Source organism: Lepus europaeus, chromosome 10 (genome assembly GCF_033115175.1).
Source record: "Lepus europaeus isolate LE1 chromosome 10, mLepTim1.pri, whole genome shotgun sequence".
In the NCBI taxonomy this organism is placed as follows: Eukaryota; Metazoa; Chordata; class Mammalia; order Lagomorpha; family Leporidae; genus Lepus; species Lepus europaeus.
The window spans coordinates 125,549,204-125,568,253 of record NC_084836.1 but is presented as its reverse complement, the minus strand read 5'-3'; the positions used below and the strand labels follow the sequence as shown (position 1 = coordinate 125,568,253).

The following is a 19,050-nucleotide window of genomic DNA, read 5'->3' as shown; positions in this document are numbered from 1 at the left end:
GCTGTCTCCCAGCTGTCTGCACCAGGGCTGATGAACATACCAAGGTGAGAGAGAGACGTTCCATCCACTAGTTCACTCCCCGAACTCCCAAAACAGCCAGTGCTGGGCCAGGCCAAAACCAGGAGCCAAGAACTCCATCTTGGTTCCCCACATGAGTGGCAGGGCCCCAAGCACGTGGGCCGTCACCTGCTCTCTCTCAGAATCGGAGGCAGAGCCAAGTGTGCCCCATTTCACTTTTTTTTAACAGCACAAATAGTTAAATGTGACGTGGTGACGTTAGTGGAGATGAGCGGTGTAGGTTCTTGTCTTCACCACTGAGAACAGTGATAAGCAAGGTAGTAGCAAGGTTTAACGGGGGAGGGCATCCGACGGAACAGATAGGACAGAATCCGAGAGACAGCCCGGTCACTCAGACTGGGAAGAGGAAGGTCACTCGGCTGAATGGAGAGGACACACCTGCAGGCCAGGTGGGTGGCTCAGCAGAGAGCTGAGTGCCAGGCGTGCAGTCCCTGCTCAGACGGGGCTTACAGGAGAATGGAGGGCCAGCGTTTCTCCTCTCCCTCTCCCTCTTCCTCCAGGACAAAGGGTTTGCTGAGTGTGAATTAGGAACAATTCTTCCCCGGTATCAGTGCTCAGTGCTGTCAGACCCGCAGGGCAGAGAGGCCTCCTCAGGTGCCTGCCCGGAGGGAGGCTGGGGTGTGTTTACTGCTCAGTGTTATCAGGCCAGGCTGAGGAGAGGGGTGCTCCTGGGAGCTTCCCTTGGTGAGAGGGCTGAGACCACCTGGAAGTTACCGGGGTCTGGGCAGGACTTTGTGAGTCCTGGGCTGCTTCCAAGGGGGACTTCTGCAGGTGCTGCGCTCCTCAGGCCCCTCCCCCACACAGGCTCATTTCTAACAGTGACAGAATGTTCTGGGGGATGGCATTGTTGTGCAGGGCCACCAGACTCCGCGCTGCCTCCTGTGCTCAGGTGCCCAGCCTGAGGGTTGAGGTGGGGAAGCGGTGCCTGCCCAGGCGTGGGGGCTGTGGCTGAGAGGGAGATGTGTTTGCTTCTGCCTGGGGGTGTGGCTCTCGCTCCAGCACCCAGATACCTACTGGCCAGCTTTGCGCTACTTGAACTAAAGTCCTGGAGAGGAGCCCCTTAGGGAGGAAGAGGGTTTTTCTGCCTAGGATTTGGAAGGTCACAGGCCAAGACTGGGGGTCCTATTGACCCAGCATCTGACAGGGTGCTGGGACGCCTGGTGAGCAGGTCACCCAGTGTGGAGGGAGCAGACGCTTCTGTGGCCTCTCTTGTGAGGGCCACTGTGATTTGGCCACTCAGCAGTCGAGTCGAAGGTCACTCCCCAGAGGCCCCACCTTCTCTGTCAGCAGGCGTGGGGGTCATCAGAGTCTGGCCGAAGCTCAGCCGCACTCAGCAGGTGCACCCTGTGCTCTGTGCTGCCTTCAGGTCATCCAGGCTGTCCTGGCTGCCCCTGGTGCCCTTCTGTTTTGCCTCCCTGCGGCATGGTTTGACACACACATGTTCTCATGTCGCACATATCCCCTTGGTGTCCCCTGTGTGACACACGTACTGTGTCAGGCCCTGGTCGCACTGTGCCCCTCTGCTGGATTGGAGGAGAGGCAGCACTTCCCACTGGAGAAGGCTAAGGCAGCACAGCCCCACCCACAGGTGCTCAGGACAGAAACCCCACCCGGGTGGTCTCAGTGGCTGTGCGTGGAGGCGAGAGTTCCGGATAGCTCCGGATTCACTGCGGCAACAACAGATGTGCAGATTACCGTCTTAGCACATTAATTCCACCTAACTCAACCTGTGCATTGAGCCCATGATCGATTCATGCACGAATAAGTTGCAGAACTAATTAATGAGCTGACGATGAACTACAGTACTCACAAAATAACATCCTGAGATTAACAAACACACACACAAATTACAGAAACCTAAGACCCCAGACTAAGAGATTAAGGGTTCAGCAAAACACAGATCTGGGGGCTGGGGCAGCGGGCAAAGCCACGGTGCTGTGATGCCAGCATCCCATGTGGGCAGCTCCACTTCTCATCTAGCTCCCAGATGATGGCCTGAGGAAGCAGGGAGGGTGGCCACGTGCTACAGCGGCCAGCACCCACGTGGGAGACGCTGATGAAGCTCCTGGCTTCAGCCACTTGGGGCATGAGCCAGCAGATGAAAGATCTGTCTCTCTGCCTTTCAAATAAATAAAATCTTAAAAATAAATAAATAGTCTGGTCTTGGGGACATCTTGACCCTGAGACCCCAGACCTACCCTCAGGAGGGATGGGTCCTTTCTCTGGACCCCACCCCCACCCCAGTACTAGCCACAACGGCCTCTGGCAAGGAGCATGCCCCAGCGACTCCAGTTAGGTGGAGGAGCCTCTGCAGTCGCCCCCCAACCCCCACCCCGCCGCCGCAAAGGCCGGAGACCCCCGCCTCCTCTGGGTGGGGGAGGGGCGCCACTTCCGGTTGACGGGCAACCGCGTCACAAGCCCTCCCGAGTGCCGCGGCCCTACGGAGGTTCCCAGGCGAGGAAGCAGAAAGTAGCCGCTGCGGGGTAAGCGACCAGGGCCGATGCGGGCGTGCAGGGTCTGTGGCGGAGGCGGCCAGGGGAGGGAGCGCTGCCTCAGGCCGGGTCCTGGCTCGCTGCGGCCGGCCTGGCAAGGGAGCCGACTCGTTCCCGCCCCCGCGGACCATACCCCTTCGGTCACCTCTTCCCTGGGCTCGGCCGACCCCTCCAGGACCCCCGGGACGCAGGCCAGGGAAATGGGGACGCCCTTGCGGGGAGCCAGCTGCCCACCCAACTCGGACCTGCCCCACATGCAGGTGTACAGGCGCCCCGCAGGCACGAGAACACCCATCCTCATCGAGCCGGGCCTGCGTCCCCGCGCCCTCTGCCTCTTCCCCCGGGCGTCGCCCGGCCAGGAGGGGGAGGATGGACGGGGGCGCCAGGGTGCACGTCGAGGTCCCCCGGGACTCTGCCTCTCGGGCTAGCCGAAGTCCAGGGGGCTCGGCACTTTCCCAGCTCGGCTGGCAGGTCTGGGCCGGCTGTGCCGGGAGGAGGGGGCCGTTGGCTCGGGCACCGACGGCGCGAGGTATTCCCCCTCGCAGGGCCCGGGGATGCAGCCGCCGAGGGAGGCTGGGAGCAAGGGCCCGCGAGAGCGCTCCAGGAAGAGCGCGCCGGGAGTGCGGCCCCCGGGGGAACGCGCGGAGGGGGCGCCCCCGACGGAGCCCCCCGGGCCTGGCTGGGAGCTGACGCTGGACAACCTGGCTGCCATGGCCCCCGCGCAGCGCCGCCGCCACCTGCTCTTCGGCGACCTGCTGCAGGACGTGGGCCTGGCCGCATCCATCTTCCCTCGCGACTCGGCGGAGGCGGCGCTGCGCGTGCCGGACCCGCGCGCCTGGGCCCAGCCGCTAGAGCCGCCCGGCCAGCGCCAGGACCGGCTGGTCGGCGTCCTCCAGGCGGCCGAGGCGCGCGGCCGCGTCCGCGCCCTGCGGCTGCGCTACAACCGCCTGCGGGTGAGGCCGGACCGGGCCGACGCCAGGGGTGTGGCGCGGGGAGGGGACAGCCCGGGGCGCCGGGCGCTCGGCCTGGAGACCCCGCTCAGCGCCCCTGCGGCCGGCAGACCGAGGAGATCTCGCTGCTTCTCCGGCGCCAGAGGTGTGCGCGCGCCGCCGTGCGGCTGGAGGCGTTCCTGCCGCCGCAGCTGAAGCCGACGCGGATCCCCGACCCGCTGAACCGGCAAGAGGTACGGGCAAGCCCGGGAGGGGGCGGAGAGGGGCCCCGCCCGCCCACGCACGCGACCGCAGCCCCTGCCCCCGTAGCGGAGGCGCGTGGAATCTATCCTGGAGGACAAGGCCGACGGCGTCGTCTTCCCGCGGTGAGCCCTCCTTGCGCGCCTCTGCACATAAAGTTCTTCCCCGAGGCGCCCTGGTCTGTCGGCTGTGCTCCCGGGACCCCCGGGGGGGAGGGGACGGCGTGGACGCCGCCTCCCACGGGCCCTAGGGTACACGGCGAAGGGCGCACACAGCACAGGAAGGAGATGCAGCCGCGGGTCCGAGCCGCAGGGCGCGCGGGCTCCACAGGCGTTCTAGCTTCCCAGAGCTCAGGGCCGAGGGCCATCTTCGCAGCAGGCAGCCCCAGGTATGCTGGGCAGGGGGCAGACCCCAGGGAAGGGCAGCCCCCTGGACGTCCTCCCCACTCCCCACTCGGCGAACAGCACGGACCGGCAAGGAGCCGGGTCTCTAAGCAGCCCCGCCTTCCTCCCCAGAGCCGGCTCTCGGCCCCGCCCCTCCTTCCCACGGAGGGGCAGGCGGGGACAGCTGCAGGAGCCCCCAGACCCTTCCCCCTGCCAAGGGCTCCCACTCGCTCTGCCTGGAGCAGAGCGCGGATCTGTCAGTAGAGGCCATTTGGGAGCTGGGACGCAGCAAGGAATCCTGCCCGCTGGTGGCCAGGGCCCCTCCCCTGCCCTCCCCTGCCCGTGTGGGGACCTGGGCCCTTTGTGCCCTGCACCGGACCCTTCATCCCTTCCCGGCTGCTTGCTGCCCTCGGCCTTCACCCGAGCCTGGACTGTGTGGGGAGCTTCCAGAGGAGGGGAGAGGGTGGGGGTGGGGGGCAGCTGCTCAGCCCCTGGCAGTCGGTGGCTCCAGAAGGTCCTGGCTCCTTGGCCAAGCTCCCTGCAGTCTGGACCAGAATTCCTTCAGTTTACGGAGTGCCTGGGACACGTTCGTCTGTCTAATAAAATCACTTATTATCCCATCACTTCTCAGAGCTTCCATTGCTTCCTGTTTAAAGAGAGGGTCTCAGTGCAGAGCCCTACCCCACCCCACAGTGCTCTGTTTGGGGAGAGGTCATGGGCACAGGCAGGCACGGAGCCCAACCCCAGGGGAAGGCTGGCAAGGCAGTGGCCAAGGCGGCTGCCTGGGGGGGGGGGGGGCAGGTGGGCACACAAGCACCCTTAAGTCCCCACCAGGGAGGGGGCTCCCACCTACACAAGTGCTGTGGCCCTGTGCGGGGTGGGGGGTTCAGGCCCAACTCCATCATCCCCAGCCCCTCCCATGAGGCCAGGGGAAGGTCTGTGCTGACCAGCAGTGGCCTGGGGAGATGGGTGCAGGTGCGGGGGGGGGGGGGGAGCAGAGGACAAGAGGGAGGGAATGTGCCGGCCCCCCACCGGGCCATACCCCTGCATTTCCCTGCCATGGAGATATACCCCAAGTGCTGCAGGACAGTGTGGCCGTGGCCAGGGCCTCCCCGTCCTCCCCTGACCCTCTCAGGACAACTACGTGGGCTACAGAAGAGGCAGCCACCCCTGTCCAAACAGGGCCTCCTGGACTCTGCCTGCCCAGCCAGCCCCACAGAGCCGCCAGGGCCCCTGGGCATAGCCCAGGTGTCCCCACCTGTGCCCCGGGAGAGGACGCTGGCCCCCGGAGCGGAGCAGGCAGTGCTGAGGGAGACAGGGGCGGCCGGAGCGGCACAGTGGGCAGCCGACCTGCAGACCAGGACCAGGGCGGACGCGGCTCACGCTGACACTGAGCCAAAGCACCTGTGCCAGTCAAAGGGACTGGGCTAAGGGGACACTCGGGGCCACCGCAGGGGTCAACGGGGACTCAGCCAGGCCCCATGGGCCCTTCGGCGCGCCTCGGGGTGCGAGAAGCGGCGCCCCTGCTGCCCAGCAGCGCCACGGCCCAGGGACGAGCTCCGGACCCCCGCCCATGCGAGCAGTCCGGGCCGCATGCGGGACCGCAGCCCGTGGCCCACAGGGGCTGCGAAGCCCCGGCCCCGCACACCACAGCGCCATCTCCCGGGGCCACCGCGGCCGAGCGCGGGGGGCGCCGGGCCCGGCGAGCGCGGGGCGGGGCGGACGGCGCGAGGAAGTCCCGGCCCGCGCTTTGGGGAAGTCCGTCGCGCGCCTGCGCACTGCGCCCGCGCCCCCTCCCCGACGCCGGGGCCGGACCTCGGAGCGCGCGGGCGGCGGCGGCGCTGGCGGCTCGGGAGCGCGGCCGGTGAGTGCGCGCGCGGCGCCGGGGACGGCGGCTCTGGCCTCGCGGCCGGCCCGGCGGTGCGCGGCGGGGCCGCCACGGCCTGCGCCGGGACCTGCCCCTCGGGGGCCGCGGCCGCGGGTCCACGTGGACCCCGGGCCGCGGCGGCACTGGAGCCCGCCCCGCGCCTGGGGGAGGGGCGCTGCGGCGGGTTCCCTTTTTGTGCAGCTCGGAGCCGGGGGAGAGATTGCTTAAAGGCGGGGGCCGGAAGGACCCAGGTTTCCGCGGCTCCCGCCCCGCTAGCTTGGCGGGGAGCGGCCGGGGCGGGACGCCCTGTGCGCCCCCGCCCCCCCACCCCGTCGGGTCGGCCGGCAGCCGCTCCGCGCTGCGAGGCGGACCGGAGGCCCTCGCGGGCCGGGGCTCGGGACGCCGCGGGAGGACCTCCCGCTGCCCGGCCTGGGCGCTGCGGCTGCTGCCGTGCCGTGCACGCCCCTTCGACAGCCAGGGAGGGGCCAGCGCGAACCGGCCCCTCCCGCCCCCACCCGCCTTTGGGTTGCTGGTGAGTGGGGCCCAGGACGGGCGCCTTGAGATGGGGGTGGGGGCTGCGGAGTGTGCGGGGAGGGGTCCGCACGCCTCCTGCCTGACCCCGGGGCGAGAACAGGGGAGGGAGGGATTCCAGGGTGGGGGGAGCCTGGCCAGACGGGGCGCCGCCCCCCAGCCCCTGGCTGGGGCAACGGGTTGGAGAGGTCCCTGCCAGCCCCCTCCCAAAGATTGTGACATTTTTCTGAGATTGTCACATTTTCTTGTTCTTTTTTTGGACTGGGCGGGCGCAGGGCCGTTCTTCTTCCTTGTGTGGAGCAGAGCTGCAGCCGCTCCCGAGGGAGCCCTGTCCCCAGAGGCCGGAGTGGCTCCTGCTCTCCCCTTCCAGGCCCGGGGGTGGGGAGGAGGGAGCGTGGGTCCAGACCCTACTGCCTGAGAGAGAGGCGGGGCTGGAGGAGGGGCCAGCCTCAACCTGTGCGGAACCCCCGACAGTGGCTGGGGTTCCGGCCTGGGTCAGGTCTCAGGGGCAGGGGCCCTGGCTGCCGTGCCCCTTCTTTGGAAACTTGACCCCCACAGGGCACGTGGTTCCCCCCAACACACTTGGCTTTGGGACCCTCCTGGGAGAGGAAGCCAGCAGGTGTCAGGAGGCTTTGGCCCAGGGACAGGAGGCGGTGGCCTGTGGGCCTTGTCCTGTCCTGGGTGCTGAGAGCCACGGCCAGTGGGGTTGAGGATGCAGAGGGCCAGGCTCGGGAGTGAGAAAAGTAGAAAATAAAATAGAACCAGGTCCCAAGCCTCCTGGCCACAGACCCTCGGGGGAGGCCTGAGGGCCCTCACCAGGGCACAGCTGCTCAGGGAGGGGATGTGCCGGTGTTTGTGGCTGGCTTTGGCACCCAGTGCCCCTCCCCACAGAGGTGCATCCCAGAGTGGAAAGGCACACCCCCACAGGGTCTCCAGGCCGACTGGGGGCAGGGTGGTCTCCCTGGCTGGCCCTGAGGCTGGCAGCCGGCAGTGGCTTCTGAGCCAGCAGGTGCTGGGCCCAGAGGGTGGGGACCTCAGTGTGCCGGTGGGGTATGAGGGTTAGGGCAGCCGAGGGCCAGAGACCCTGGTCCCGGGGCCCAGACCCCTCCTCCAGCTTCCTGTGCTCCCTCAGGCTTCAGGCCTTGCCACAGAGAGGGAAGGAGCAGCTCATGTCACCACCCCCAAATGCACAGTCCCCCCTCGGGAGGGGCCCGGAGCCGGAAACCAAGAAAGAGGAACCCAGGCTTCCGGCTCCCAGGCGCTGAGCCGACAGGGGTGTCCCAGAACCTCCTCTGGGGGCCTCCTCTGGGGGCCGGCCTGGGAGGAGGGGCCGGAGGCTGGGGCAGGGGGCAGAGCAGGGAAGGAGGTGTGCTGCAGGCCACTCCCACAGGACAGCTGGGGTCTGGGGTCACAGGTTCTCGGTCAGAACCTTGGCCCCTCTTCCCAGACCCCCAGGCTGTGGTGAGGGCCTTGGAGCTGGCATCTCGGAGCCTGGGCCACCTGCTTTACCCACCCATGCCCACCGCGCATGAGGCTGACAAGCAGGTATGCTGCTCCCTGTCTGTCCCGGCCCCCTGGGGAGGGGGTAATGAGGGGTCAAGGTATCCCTGAAGACCTGGGTGGGCGGAAGGCACAAGCCCAGGAGTTGGGGGGGGTTCCACCCTGAGGCTGAGGATGTCCTGTGTCCCCAGCACCCAGGGCCAGAGGAGGCAGACCGGCCGCCTTCGATGTCCAGCCGTGATGCGGCCCCCACGGCGGCCCCCAGCCGCAGCCCCTGCTGCCTGTGCTGGTGCTGCTGCTGCAGCTGCTCCTGGTACGTGCGCCTGGGACCAGGCTGGGCCCGGGTGGGGAAGGGAGGTGCAGAGGTCTGGCCACCTCTGAGGTGGCCCTGGCGTCCGTACTCAGGGCCTGGTCCCAGACTTGCTGTAGCACCAGGGCTGGTCCCTGTGCAGGGCCAGGCCTGCTGCGTGCGCCTTCACCCCTCCCTGGATGCCTGGTCATCCTGGGGACCTTCAGTGGAGCGAGACGGGCACAGACCTAGAATGGGTGGAACAGAGAGACCCCAGGGCGGGAGCAGCTGGCCCTGGGCACTGGGAAGACCTGCCCAGGCAGCATGCAATGTCAGTGTGTGCGTGAGGCCGCAGTGGGGCTCCAGGGGTGACCAGATCTTCAGAGGGTGCAGGGCAGCTGCTGCACATTGGAGTCATTGCAGAGGCGTCAGGAGGCCCTTAGTTACTGAAGGGAAGGGACATGGGGACCTCACATGTAGTCAGCTGACCCACGAGCAGCCAAGGCCTGACTGAGTCAAAGCAGGACATGGTGGGTGGAGGGAGGGGTGCAGGGACCCCTGCATCAGCCAGGGTCACACCCCCAGTGAGGGGAGGGGGGCGCAGGAGGAGGCACATGGTCAAACTGCTGAAGAGGACAGAGGCTGTGGCCTGGGCGCTCCAGCCTGGATGGGAAGGAGCCTACAAGGAGGCTGTTCTCCTGTGAGCCCCGGGCTGGTGGGCGGCCATAGGGGCCCCACGTGCCCAGGGCAGTGCAGCCCCTGTGTCTGCTCTCAGGAACCAGCAGCGGCGGCGAGCGTGGCAGGCCTCCCGGGAGAGCAAGCTGCAGCCCCTGCCCAGCTGCGAGACGTGGTGAGTCCAGTGGCCTGCGGGGGGGGGGGGGGGGGGGGCTCAGGCCAGAGGCCCTGGGCTGAAGTGGCTGGCCTCGTGCCTGCAGTGCCACGCCGAGCCCTGAGGAGGTGGAGAGCTGGGCACAGTCCTTCGACAAGCTGATGCACAGCCCTGCGGGGCCGCAGTGTGTTCCGGGCCTTCCTGCGCACGGAGTACAGCGAGGAGAACATGCTCTTCTGGCTGGCCTGCGAGGAGCTCAAGGCCGAGGCCAACCAGCACGTGGTGGACGAGAAGGCGCGGCTCATCTATGAGGACTACGTGTCCATCCTGTCCCCGAAGGAGGTGGGGCGGGGGCGGCCGGTGCTGGGCAGGGGCCGGGGTTCACCGCCTGGGCCCCTGACTGCGCTGCCCTGTCCGGCAGGTCAGCCTGGATTCCCGGGTGCGGGAAGGCATCAACAGAAAGATGCAGGAGCCGTCCGCGCACACGTTCGACGACGCGCAGCTGCAGATCTACACGCTGATGCACCGGGGACTCCTACCCCCCGCTTCCTCAGCTCCCCCACCTACCGTGCCCTGCTGCTCCGGGGAGCCCCACAGTCCTCTTCCGAGGCCTAGCTGCCCACCACGGCACAGACACTTGACGCCTCTCATGGGCAGACGCGGGGGCGGCCAGAAGCCCCCTCGCCCAGCAGCCCTGCGGGGGGCTCATGCACAGCCTGGAGGGGCCATCTCTGGAGCACTTGGACCAGAGCAGTGGGGGCCCTGGGACCTGCCCCTGCCGGAGGACAGACCTCCTGCCTCGTGCAGCTGTGAGACGAGACCCACCTTCTCACCATCTGCACCCCAGAGCCTCGAGCCAGGGGACAGGACCCACTTTCTAGCCAGCTCACGAACGTTAAACCTGAAAACGTGTCTTTTCTGTGTTTTATCAAAAACAAGAAAAATGTCTTCATATTTATCTCTGTGCCTCCATCCACCAAACTGGGATGTCTTCTTATTGAAGGTATTCTCAAAGGAAAAGCCTTCCTGGTTGTTTCTGCACTAGGGAGGATTAGAGAGGAATTGCCCGGGCCTCCAGGCTGGGCGGAGCCGTCAGGGTGGCTCTGCCTGGGTCTGGGATGGACAGATCCCTGGCAGGTAACAAAAGCTGGCCCTGGAGGCTGGGGTAGAACACTGGGTGACCCAGGTGCTAGGCAGGGGTCACAGTCACAGTACCCTGGGCCTGGAGGTCAGCATCACCACCACACTCCCGCCTGTTTCTGGGGCATTAAAGTGACTTGAGGCTGGAACTGACCTGGAGCCATGAGACCCCCACCCTTGCACGGAGGCAGCACAGGGACAGCCGTCCGTGGGGGGTGAGGGGGCACAGCCCACGCCTGCGGCAGGCAGGTACATGCTGGGCAGAATGGTGCAGTTTGGTCGTGCTGCCCCAGTACCCCAGGACCAAAAGCCCTGAGGATGTTGGGGGGCTGCCCCAGTGTTTCCTGCAGGGTTGCCTGGCCACCAGAGGCCCAGCTGAAACCTGGACACAACCCAGGAGGACCAAGAACCAGGGACAGCAAAGAGACATTTAATAAGGACGTGGAGGGGCAGGAAGGTGCGCTCCAGGCAGGCGGGTGGGGCAGGGCATGTGGTCTCCAGAGAAGCCCAGGAGAGCCAGCACTGGCCACAGCCAAGGATGCAGCAGTGGGCACAGAAGCTCAGCAGAACTGCAAGGAAGAACAAGACCCTCAGGTGGGCAGGACAGGCTGGCCCAGGGCCGATACGAGACGGGGGTGGGGTGGGGCAGGACAGGCTGGTCCCCACCCACCCACCTTCCAGCGGTTCCCACACTCGTTGCAGACGACGAAGGTGGTCATTGGCTCGTCAGAGCTGCGGGTCTGCACCTGTATGGAGGGCTGGGTGGGCCTACAGCTGGCCTGGGCCCCTGGGCCCCTGGGCCCCTGGGCCCCTGGGCCCCTGGGCCCTGGGCTGCCCAGCAACCCCAACCTTCCAAAGCTGGGCTTCTGGGGAAGCGAGGAGGTGGTCATAGGACCCCAGCAGGAAGGGGTCCCAGTACTTGTGGAGGCCCGGGGGTGTTACCCCAGTGAATGCCGGGCCCCACAGCCTGTGGAGAAGTTGTGCTCACCCTCAGCCTCCGCCCGCTCTCCTTATGTCTGGGGGTCACATGGTCTCCCCCAGGCCCTGCAGCGTCTGCCTCTACCAGTAGGAGGCATCCTGGGCCGGAGAGTGAGGCCGTGAAGGGGACCGCCCCTCAAGGGGTCAGAGACCCAGAGGCTGGGGGGAGAGGCACCCCCAGGCTAAAGCCAGTGGGCTCACCTGCGTGTAGGTGCAGTTCTTCTTCCTGCACTTGCCGCAGGTGAACAGGTCCGTCGGCGTGCCGCCCGTGCGGGCCATCTGGTGCTCCCGGATGGCCTCCTTGGTCATGGCCTTGCGGATCTCCTTCAGCTCGTCGCTGGCCATCTCCTGGGGGCAGGGGCCAAGTGCTCAGCCCTCAGTCTGGCAGGGGCGGCCCCAGCCCCCCACGGGCTCACCTCCGAGGTCATCACAGCGATTTGCTGGGGCGCGATGGCACCACACAGCACGTTGCGCCGCAGGTCGGGGTTCTTGGCATCCTTGAGGTTGGAGATGCGGCTGCGCACGCGGTTCTTGTACTTCATGTCCGTGCTGCCCACGTCCCGGAAGATGCGTGCAGGCACTTAAGGACCCTCGTGGAGGCAGTGCCCCGCCCAGCCCCACCGCCTGGTCTGCTGCTGGGCCGGGCAGAGCAGGCCGCAGGGAAGGTGGCAGGGGCACCTGCAGGCCAGTTCAGGGTGCACCTCAGCTCTGCTGAGGACCCAGGGCAGCCAGGTGGGATGGGCTGACCAGCCCTGGGCAGCCCACGGGGGCGCCAAGAATCAGACCACTCCAGCAGGCAGGGCCCTCCGAGGGTGAGGCTACCCCACCACCCAGATAAAAGTCAGTGGCTGGGGCATAGCGGGTAAAGCCACCGCCTACAACGCCAGCATCTCATACGGGTGCCAGTTCATGTCCCAGCTGCTCTACTTCCTATCCAGCTCCCTACTCATGGCCCAAGTCCCTGGGTCCCTGCACCCACAGGGGAGGTCCAGATGAAGCTCCTGGCTTTGGCTTCACCCAGCCCTGGCTGTCGTAGCCATCTGGGGAGGGAACCAGTGGAGGGCAGATCCACCTCACTCTCTCTCCACACCCCACCCCTTCTCTCTGTAACTCTAACTTTAAAATAAATAAATCCTTAAGCAAGAAAAGCCAGTGACTGCCCAGAAAGGGCACTAGGCAGCTGGACAGTGGAGCCCCCATGGGGAGCCTGGCCCAGTGTCCTGCCTCCGCCAGACCCCTTGGCCCACAGCCGCACACAAAGGATATACTCCTCAATCTGGGCTGACAGACGCTCACAGTCCACACCGATGGCCACGTGGTCGCCTGCGGGAAGGACCCCACCAGCACCCCGACTGGTTCTCTGCCCGCACAGCACCCTGGCCTGGAGCCAGTACTCTGGTGACCCCGAAGACGGCCCCCCCTGCCTGATGTTGAGCGGGGGCTGGGGCAGCAGGGCTGTCTCACTGGACACGCACCGTCCGTCTGCAGGGCGGCGCTCAGCATCTCGCGGCACTTGGTGCGCACAGCATCGCAGGTGACAGGCACCGGGGGGAACGTGGTCATCCTTGGGGTGGACGGCGTCCTGGGCAGCTCCAGCCTCTTGCGGCTGCAGAGAGATGGGCCGCCCATGACCCCACCCCGTCCACCCAGCCTGGCGTTCCTGTGGGGTCTGCCCAGCTGGTCAGAGGGGGCGGGTCCTGTGGTCCCCACCGGGTCAGGGCTCGTCCTCTCGGGGCACCCACCCTGCTTAGGTCTTGAGGCGAGGACAGCCTAGGCAATCAGGAGCTGCCTGAGTGGAAAACGAGGCAGGGGTCATCCAAGGCCAGCTTCCTCTGACACAGAGAAAGCGGGGACCGCCCGCTGGCCCAGGCTGATCCTCCGGCCCAGTGGGCACAGCCCCGCGGAAATCAATAGGAGCAGGGGGCTTCCAGAGGAGCACACGCCATAGACCCAGGGTTCGGCTTGTGACCCACGCCCAGCCCGCCGACCGCTTAACCGTCCACTCTGGTCAAGAGCCAAGCAGCCTCTCACCAGGACACCTCTGGGCTGCCCCGTGTGTGCCTGGGCCCAGGCAGGACGGGGGCTGACCGCTGTCCAGGAGGAAGGGCCGGCGTCTACAGACACCAGGCAGAGCAGGCCAGTGAGCATCCAGGTCCAGGACAGGCCCCAGGGAAGGCAGGCAGGGAAGACCCAGAGCAACTCACTGACTGCAAGGCACACCCAGCCAGGTGGGACTGGGCTGACCAACCCTTCCCCCCGACCACCGCCCAGGTCACAGCGGCACCTGCTCCCCAGGTGCTCTACCTGGGATCCGCGGCCTCGGGGGTGGCCTTGGAGGAGGCAGGCAGAGGCGCGCCCCTCCCCCGGGTCCCTGGCTCTGGCATCTGAAGCATCTGCAGTTTCCGGAGAAGAGGCAGTAAGTGGAGGGGCAGAGGACTCCAGCAAAGCAGAGCCCTGGCCACGGTCACGGTCCCTGCCCCAGCCAGGAGGCCACCACCCCAGCACCCTTTCTTGCCTGGGGGGTCTCTTTGGGTCCACCCTCCCAGTACAGAGCAGGCTCCTCCTGAATCCCACGCCTTGGGAGGCCTGCACTGAGGACAGCCCACATGTGTGTCGCATGTGTCCACTGGCCACACAGGTCACGTGGCTGCCTCACAGAGGTAAGGACAGTGCCCAGGACAGCCTAGGAGGGCTCCCCCTCCCAGAGCCCAGAGGCATGGCTGCTTTCCTGTCCCAGTGGCACAGCCCATTCATACCAGTGCCCCCCACCCTGGGCCACCTCCTGCCACCCCTGGCCCCAGGCACCTTCAGCTTTGCCCAGCCCAGCAGGTTCTGGGGCCCCAGCCTCCTGCAAGCACCTCCAAAGGCCGGGCCCCCAGTCCAGTTCCAGCTCCAGGCAGCACTGTGCTGACAAGCAGGAGGCCAGCACCCCCTGGGCACCCCTCCTCCAAGCACCGAGCCCTCACTGCCCCGACCCGCACCCCAGCAGCTTCTTCCACGACTTGATGAGAGACTTGGCCAGCGCGATGACCTCTTCGTCTGAGCTCTGCTTTCTCAGGGCATTGACCGACATCCCCCACACGAGTGGCCTGCGAACAAAGCCGCCTGGGTCGGGGGGTGGTGGGGACCCCCCCAGGGGGACTCTGACATCTCCCAGTAGAACCCATGAGGACAGGGTGGGATATCGAAATGTCCCTGACTGTCTCATTGAGAGCCAGAGCCAGGAACAGGCCTGTGCCCATCAGGGTGCCCTTGGACACTGCTCTCCCAGGAGTTGCCCCAGGCCGGGGGAAGGCAAGGACCTACCTGGAGCAGGTGGCAGTGTGACGGGCATGGCCTTGAGTTCCCTCAGCAGGTCTATGGCGCCCTCCTCTGGAAGGAGAAGGGGGGGGCTTCCTAGAGCTCAGAGTGGACAATCCCACCTCCTCCTGCCCGTAGGCCATGCCTCAGTGCCTCCTACCTGGAGACACCAGGGCTCCGCCCACCAGCCGGTGCACCCAGGATAAGGAGCCTAATGGCTCTGCAGGCTCTGTCCCTATGGTCCCGTGACCTCCCGTCCAGCATCCACGCGACAACCTCACCGTAGCCATGTGGGGTCACTGAACAAACCACAGAGCACAGACGCCAAGAGCCACGGCCAGGTAGGGGAGGGCCTCAGGCTGTCACACACAGGGGCATCTCCCCTTGGGCACCGCTCCTCCAGGCTCCCCAGGTCCAGGACCCTGATGGGTGTGGGCCCCACCTCCCTGCAATGCCTTGTGCCCAGCCAAGCCTCTGTTCCTTAAAGGTGGGACGCGGGGGGCCAGCTCCCCAGCCCTCCCCCCCCCCCCCCGCTCCCTGCATGCACCATCCCTTCAGTGCGGTGTGCGTCTCTTCAACCAGAAGGGCAGAGGTGACCACTCAGCTCCCTTGTGGGGCCCCTCTTCTCACTCTCCCAGGCAGGCCCCGCTCTTGCGCTGTGCAGAGTTCAGATCTCCCAGGGCCGCGTCCCCCACCAGCACTGCACACGGGGAAGCTGGCTTTCCCCGGTCTCCGACCCCTAAAAGGGGCTCTCAGCTCTCAGGTGCTGGCCACCCTCCCTGTCCTCCCCCGGGAGCTGGTCCTGCCCAGCCGCTCCCCTCCCTGTTAGTCTCCACCAGGCAGTCCCGCGCCCCTACTTTGCTGCAGGCCTGGAGGGGTGAGAAAACAATGGGGTGGGGGTGCTGCTTCCAGGATGATTGACAGTCAGGCCCATTCCTGGAGAACCCCATCCACGAGAACCCGCCCCACCCCCACGCGGTCCCGGAGCCCATGACTCAGCCGTCTGGGGCCGCCCCGGGAGCTCGCAGCCCCGGGGACAGCACAGGTCCCGTGCACGGAGCCGGTCCGCGGGGTGCTCGCCCCCTCCCCACCGCGGCGGGGCTGGGCGGTCTCCAGGGGTGCTGCGGGGAGTGAGGCCGGTCCAGGACCGGCCCGGCCGTGGGGTCTGGCCGAGGCGGCGGCATTTGCCGCAGGCGCCGGGCCCCTAGGGGCGAGGACTCGACTCGGCTCCGCAGCCCGTGAGTGGGGCGAGGGCCGGGGGCGGGCCCAGTGTGCGGCGGGGGCTCCTGGGCCGGGGGTCGGGCCGGGCCTCGGGTCTGCGGGGCGCCGGGGGAGGGCGGGGCGGCCCGGGCAGGGGTCCCTGCCCGGGGCACGGGGGTCTCCCGGCGTCGCAGGGGTCTCTGTCGGGGCTCTCGTCCTTCCCCGTGGGGGCTCCCGGGCCTGACGCGGGGCAGCGGCCTCGGCGGGGTCTTGACGGGGCGGGGGTACCAGCGGCCCGCGCCCCTCACCGCGCTCTTCTTGGTCACCATCTTGTCCAGCCTGCGGGCGATCCGCGCGATCTCCTCCTCCTTGCCCGTCATCGCCTCGGGGCAGCGCCCCCGCGCCCGCCTCAGACCCGACCCCGGCTGCCGCCGCCGCCTCCGCACCCGCCGCCGCCGCGGGCCGACCCTCGGCTCAAACCCCCGGCCCCGCGGCCGCGCGCTGCACCCTGGGACGCGTAGTTCGCGCGCGCGCGCCCGGCCCCGCCCCCGCGCCTGCCGGCCCCGCCCCGCGCCCGAGAGTGCTGACCTCGCCCTCGCCGCGGGCCCCGTGGAGACCCCGGCCCCGGCCCCCGCACTCACGGCCCCGCCCGCTGAAAGGGTCCTCTGGGAGCGGCGACCTCCTGCGGAGAATTCGGGCCCCGCAAACCGCCCTGAGCGAGGGCCGCGGGGCGGGGCGGGCCGGACGCGCCCCCTGGCGCCCCGCCCCCGGCGCCCCGCCCCCCGAACGGCCTGGGCCCGTTAGGCCGCTCCGAGTCCCTTCGCGGCCGGCTCCCTCTCTGAGCATCCTCAACCCCGCCAACCCTGGCCCCTCGGTCCGTGCGACCACGGCGCCGGCCCAGAACCCAGCCTGGGTCGTTAGGGGCCTCTACCCGGGTTGGCTCCTGGAGCTGCCCGCCCACACTGGGGAGCCCCACAGCCGGCAGGAGGCCGGAGGGTGGGTTCCTCTGGTCAGGCTGATGGGCGAGGGGTGCCAGAAGCTGACCCCTGTCCCTGTACCTGGCGGCTCCACGCCCCGACCCCTGACCTGAGGCAAGCTGACTCACTGACCCGGATAAGCGAGAGACTGGCTTTTGCCACGGCTGAAGTCCCCAGGAGGGCCCAGAGAACACAAACCAGATGGTGGCCCAGGCCCAGGAGAGTTGAGGAGTGCCAAGGTGCGGGGCCAGCACGGGTGCCTGCCTGCCTCCCAGTGATGGGGTGCCGGCGGCTGCAGAGAGCGGGCCAGGGACTGCTGGGGGCAGCTGGGCACACCATGCCTTAGGCGCTCAGCGGCACTGAAGGTGGCAGGTGCGGGACTCATCTTAACCACAAGGAAAAGCATGAATTCCTTGTGGCTGTTCCCAGGTTGTATGGTGGGCGGACGCCACACCCCAGTCTCCCAGGCCAGCCGATGCTGCCCTGCCCATATTCAGGGCCGGGGTGGGGGTCCAGCCACATCAGGGCAGCAGGGAGGATGGAGCCACACATCCTTCAACCACCCTGGACAGCTGATGAGTGACCACGCCCAGGAGCTGGTTGGGGTTTTGTGGACCAGTACTGGGGCCGCCTTGGGACCAGAAGTCATGCTCCAGAAATCGTCCAAGCCAGACCTTCATCATCCAGGTGGTGCCAACCACGCAGGCTGCCCAGAGAGGCAGGCCTCAGGAAGAGGGGTGGCTTCCAGCTGACTCGGGGGCCCCTAGGTGCCCCAGCCCTGCATCTGGCTGGCGTCAGCCTCTTCCAAATCTGGTGTTTGCAGGCATCTGGGGCGTGAACCAGCAGATGGAAGATCTCTGTCACTGTGTCTTTTTTTTTTTTTTTTGACAGGCAGAGTGGACAGTGAGGTCTTCCTTTGAGAGAGAAAGGTCTTCCTTTGCCGTTGGTTCACCCTCCAATGGCCGCCATGGCTGGCGCGCTGCAGCCAGCGCCCACGCTGATCCAAAGGCAGGAGCCAGGTGCTTCTCCTGGTCTCCCATGGGGTGCAGGGCCCAAGCACTTGGGCCATCCTCCACTGCCTTCCCCGGCCACAGCAGAGAGCTGGCCTGGAAGAGGGGCAACCGGGACAGAATCCGGCGCCCCGGCCGGGACTAGTACCCGGTGTGCCGGTGCCGCAAGGTGGAGGATTAGCCTAGTGAGCCGCGGCGCCGGCCTGTCACTGTGTCTTTCAAATAACTAAGTCAGAGGGAGGGAGGGAAGGAGGGAGGGAGGGAGATGACGAGGACAGGCCTCCCAGGAGCATCACTGGGCTGTGAGAGGGGCCTGTGCAGAGACCGTGGCCTGGCTGAGGTGCGGGGCGGGTGTGTGGCCTCAGGCAGCTCTGGAGCAGGTGCCGCCTGGGGCCGGAGGTCAGGCGGCCCTCTCCAACTCTGCAGGCTGGCTCAGCAGGGGTGGAGCAGGCAGAATCCCTGGGAAGCCAACCTGAGGGTCTTTGATCCTGCTTGGAATGTTTTAAAAGATTCCTTTGCACATTTATTTGAAAGGCAGAGTAACAGAAGGGAAGACAGAAAGAGCAAGGGAGAGAGATTTTCCATCAACTAGTTCACTCCACAGACGCCTGCAACAGCCAGCGCAGAGCAGGGCTGAAGCCAGGACCCAAGAGCCCCACCCTGGTCTCCCACGTGGGGCAAAGACTGGCGTCCTTGGGCCATTATCTGCTGCCTCTGTGGATGCCTCCACAGAGCTGGGTCAGAAGCAGGGGCAGCGAACCATGGGTGGAAAACCTCCCTCTCCCTCTTTCCCAAATTCCAAATTCTGCATTTCAAATCTAAAAAAAAAAAAAAAAAAACACCACCACGACCACCATCAGCGCCACAGGTGTGACCCTGGGACCCTTGTCATCAGCAGTCAGGACAGGCCTCAGGCCAGCCAGGGTGGGTGAACGCTGGTGCCCAGAGGAGAGGCCAGGAGGCTGGGGTCCTATTTAGGGGTGCAGAGGGTGCCAGGACAGATGGGGGTGGCCTGCAGTTCACATCCAGCTGTGGGGGAGGTCTGGGAGCTGTGGGGGGAGAGGGGGGTCCAGAGTGCCTGGGTCTAGAGGACAGGGACCAGCCCCCGATGGGAAAGAAACACAGCATTCCTTCACTTCTGAGTACAGCCAGGAACCGCTCCTGGTCAGCAGGCCGACCTCCTGGAGCACACAGATGGAAGCCACATTGTACCCACGGCCCCTGCCACCAGCCCCACCTGACGCCACACCTCGCCGAGTTAGTGAAGATACACTTGGAACTTGCAA

The 19,050-nt window shown here is 66.7% G+C and overlaps 3 protein-coding genes across 4 annotated transcripts; 2 read left to right on the top strand and 1 right to left on the bottom strand.

The window, feature by feature from the left end:
* The first annotated feature begins 3,124 nt into the window (after positions 1–3,124).
* On the top strand, positions 3,125–3,889 carry LKAAEAR1 (LKAAEAR motif containing 1). Its single transcript, XM_062202435.1, has 3 exons — positions 3,125–3,523; positions 3,631–3,753; positions 3,830–3,889. The coding sequence occupies exons 1-3, from the start codon at positions 3,125–3,127 to the stop codon at positions 3,887–3,889; spliced, it is 582 nt and encodes a 193-aa protein (XP_062058419.1).
* A 2,809-nt stretch (positions 3,890–6,698) lies between these two features.
* Positions 6,699–9,877, top strand: RGS19 (regulator of G protein signaling 19). Its single transcript, XM_062204516.1, is given in 7 exon segments — positions 6,699–8,086; positions 8,233–8,354; positions 9,106–9,180; positions 9,266–9,335; positions 9,337–9,501; positions 9,581–9,688; positions 9,691–9,877. Coding segments are annotated over 7 exon segments (984 nt in total). The 5' UTR covers positions 6,699–7,726; the 3' UTR covers positions 9,775–9,877.
* A 225-nt stretch (positions 9,878–10,102) lies between these two features.
* On the bottom strand, positions 10,103–14,388 carry TCEA2 (transcription elongation factor A2). 2 transcript variants are annotated; one of them, XM_062204517.1, is made up of 8 exons: positions 13,793–14,116; positions 13,582–13,670; positions 12,753–12,883; positions 12,544–12,600; positions 11,694–11,848; positions 11,479–11,625; positions 10,974–11,045; positions 10,103–10,868 (listed from the first exon to the last, which is right to left on the bottom strand). In XM_062204517.1, the coding sequence occupies exons 1-8, from the start codon at positions 13,883–13,885 to the stop codon at positions 10,860–10,862; spliced, it is 753 nt and encodes a 250-aa protein (XP_062060501.1). In that variant the 5' UTR covers positions 13,886–14,116; the 3' UTR covers positions 10,103–10,859. The 2 variants fall into 2 exon arrangements, with proteins under 2 accessions (XP_062060501.1, XP_062060502.1); XM_062204518.1 differs by lacking the exon at positions 13,793–14,116 and adding an exon at positions 14,261–14,388 and having other exon boundaries at positions 10,104–10,868; positions 13,582–13,671.
* Between the last annotated feature and the right edge of the window lie 4,662 nt (positions 14,389–19,050).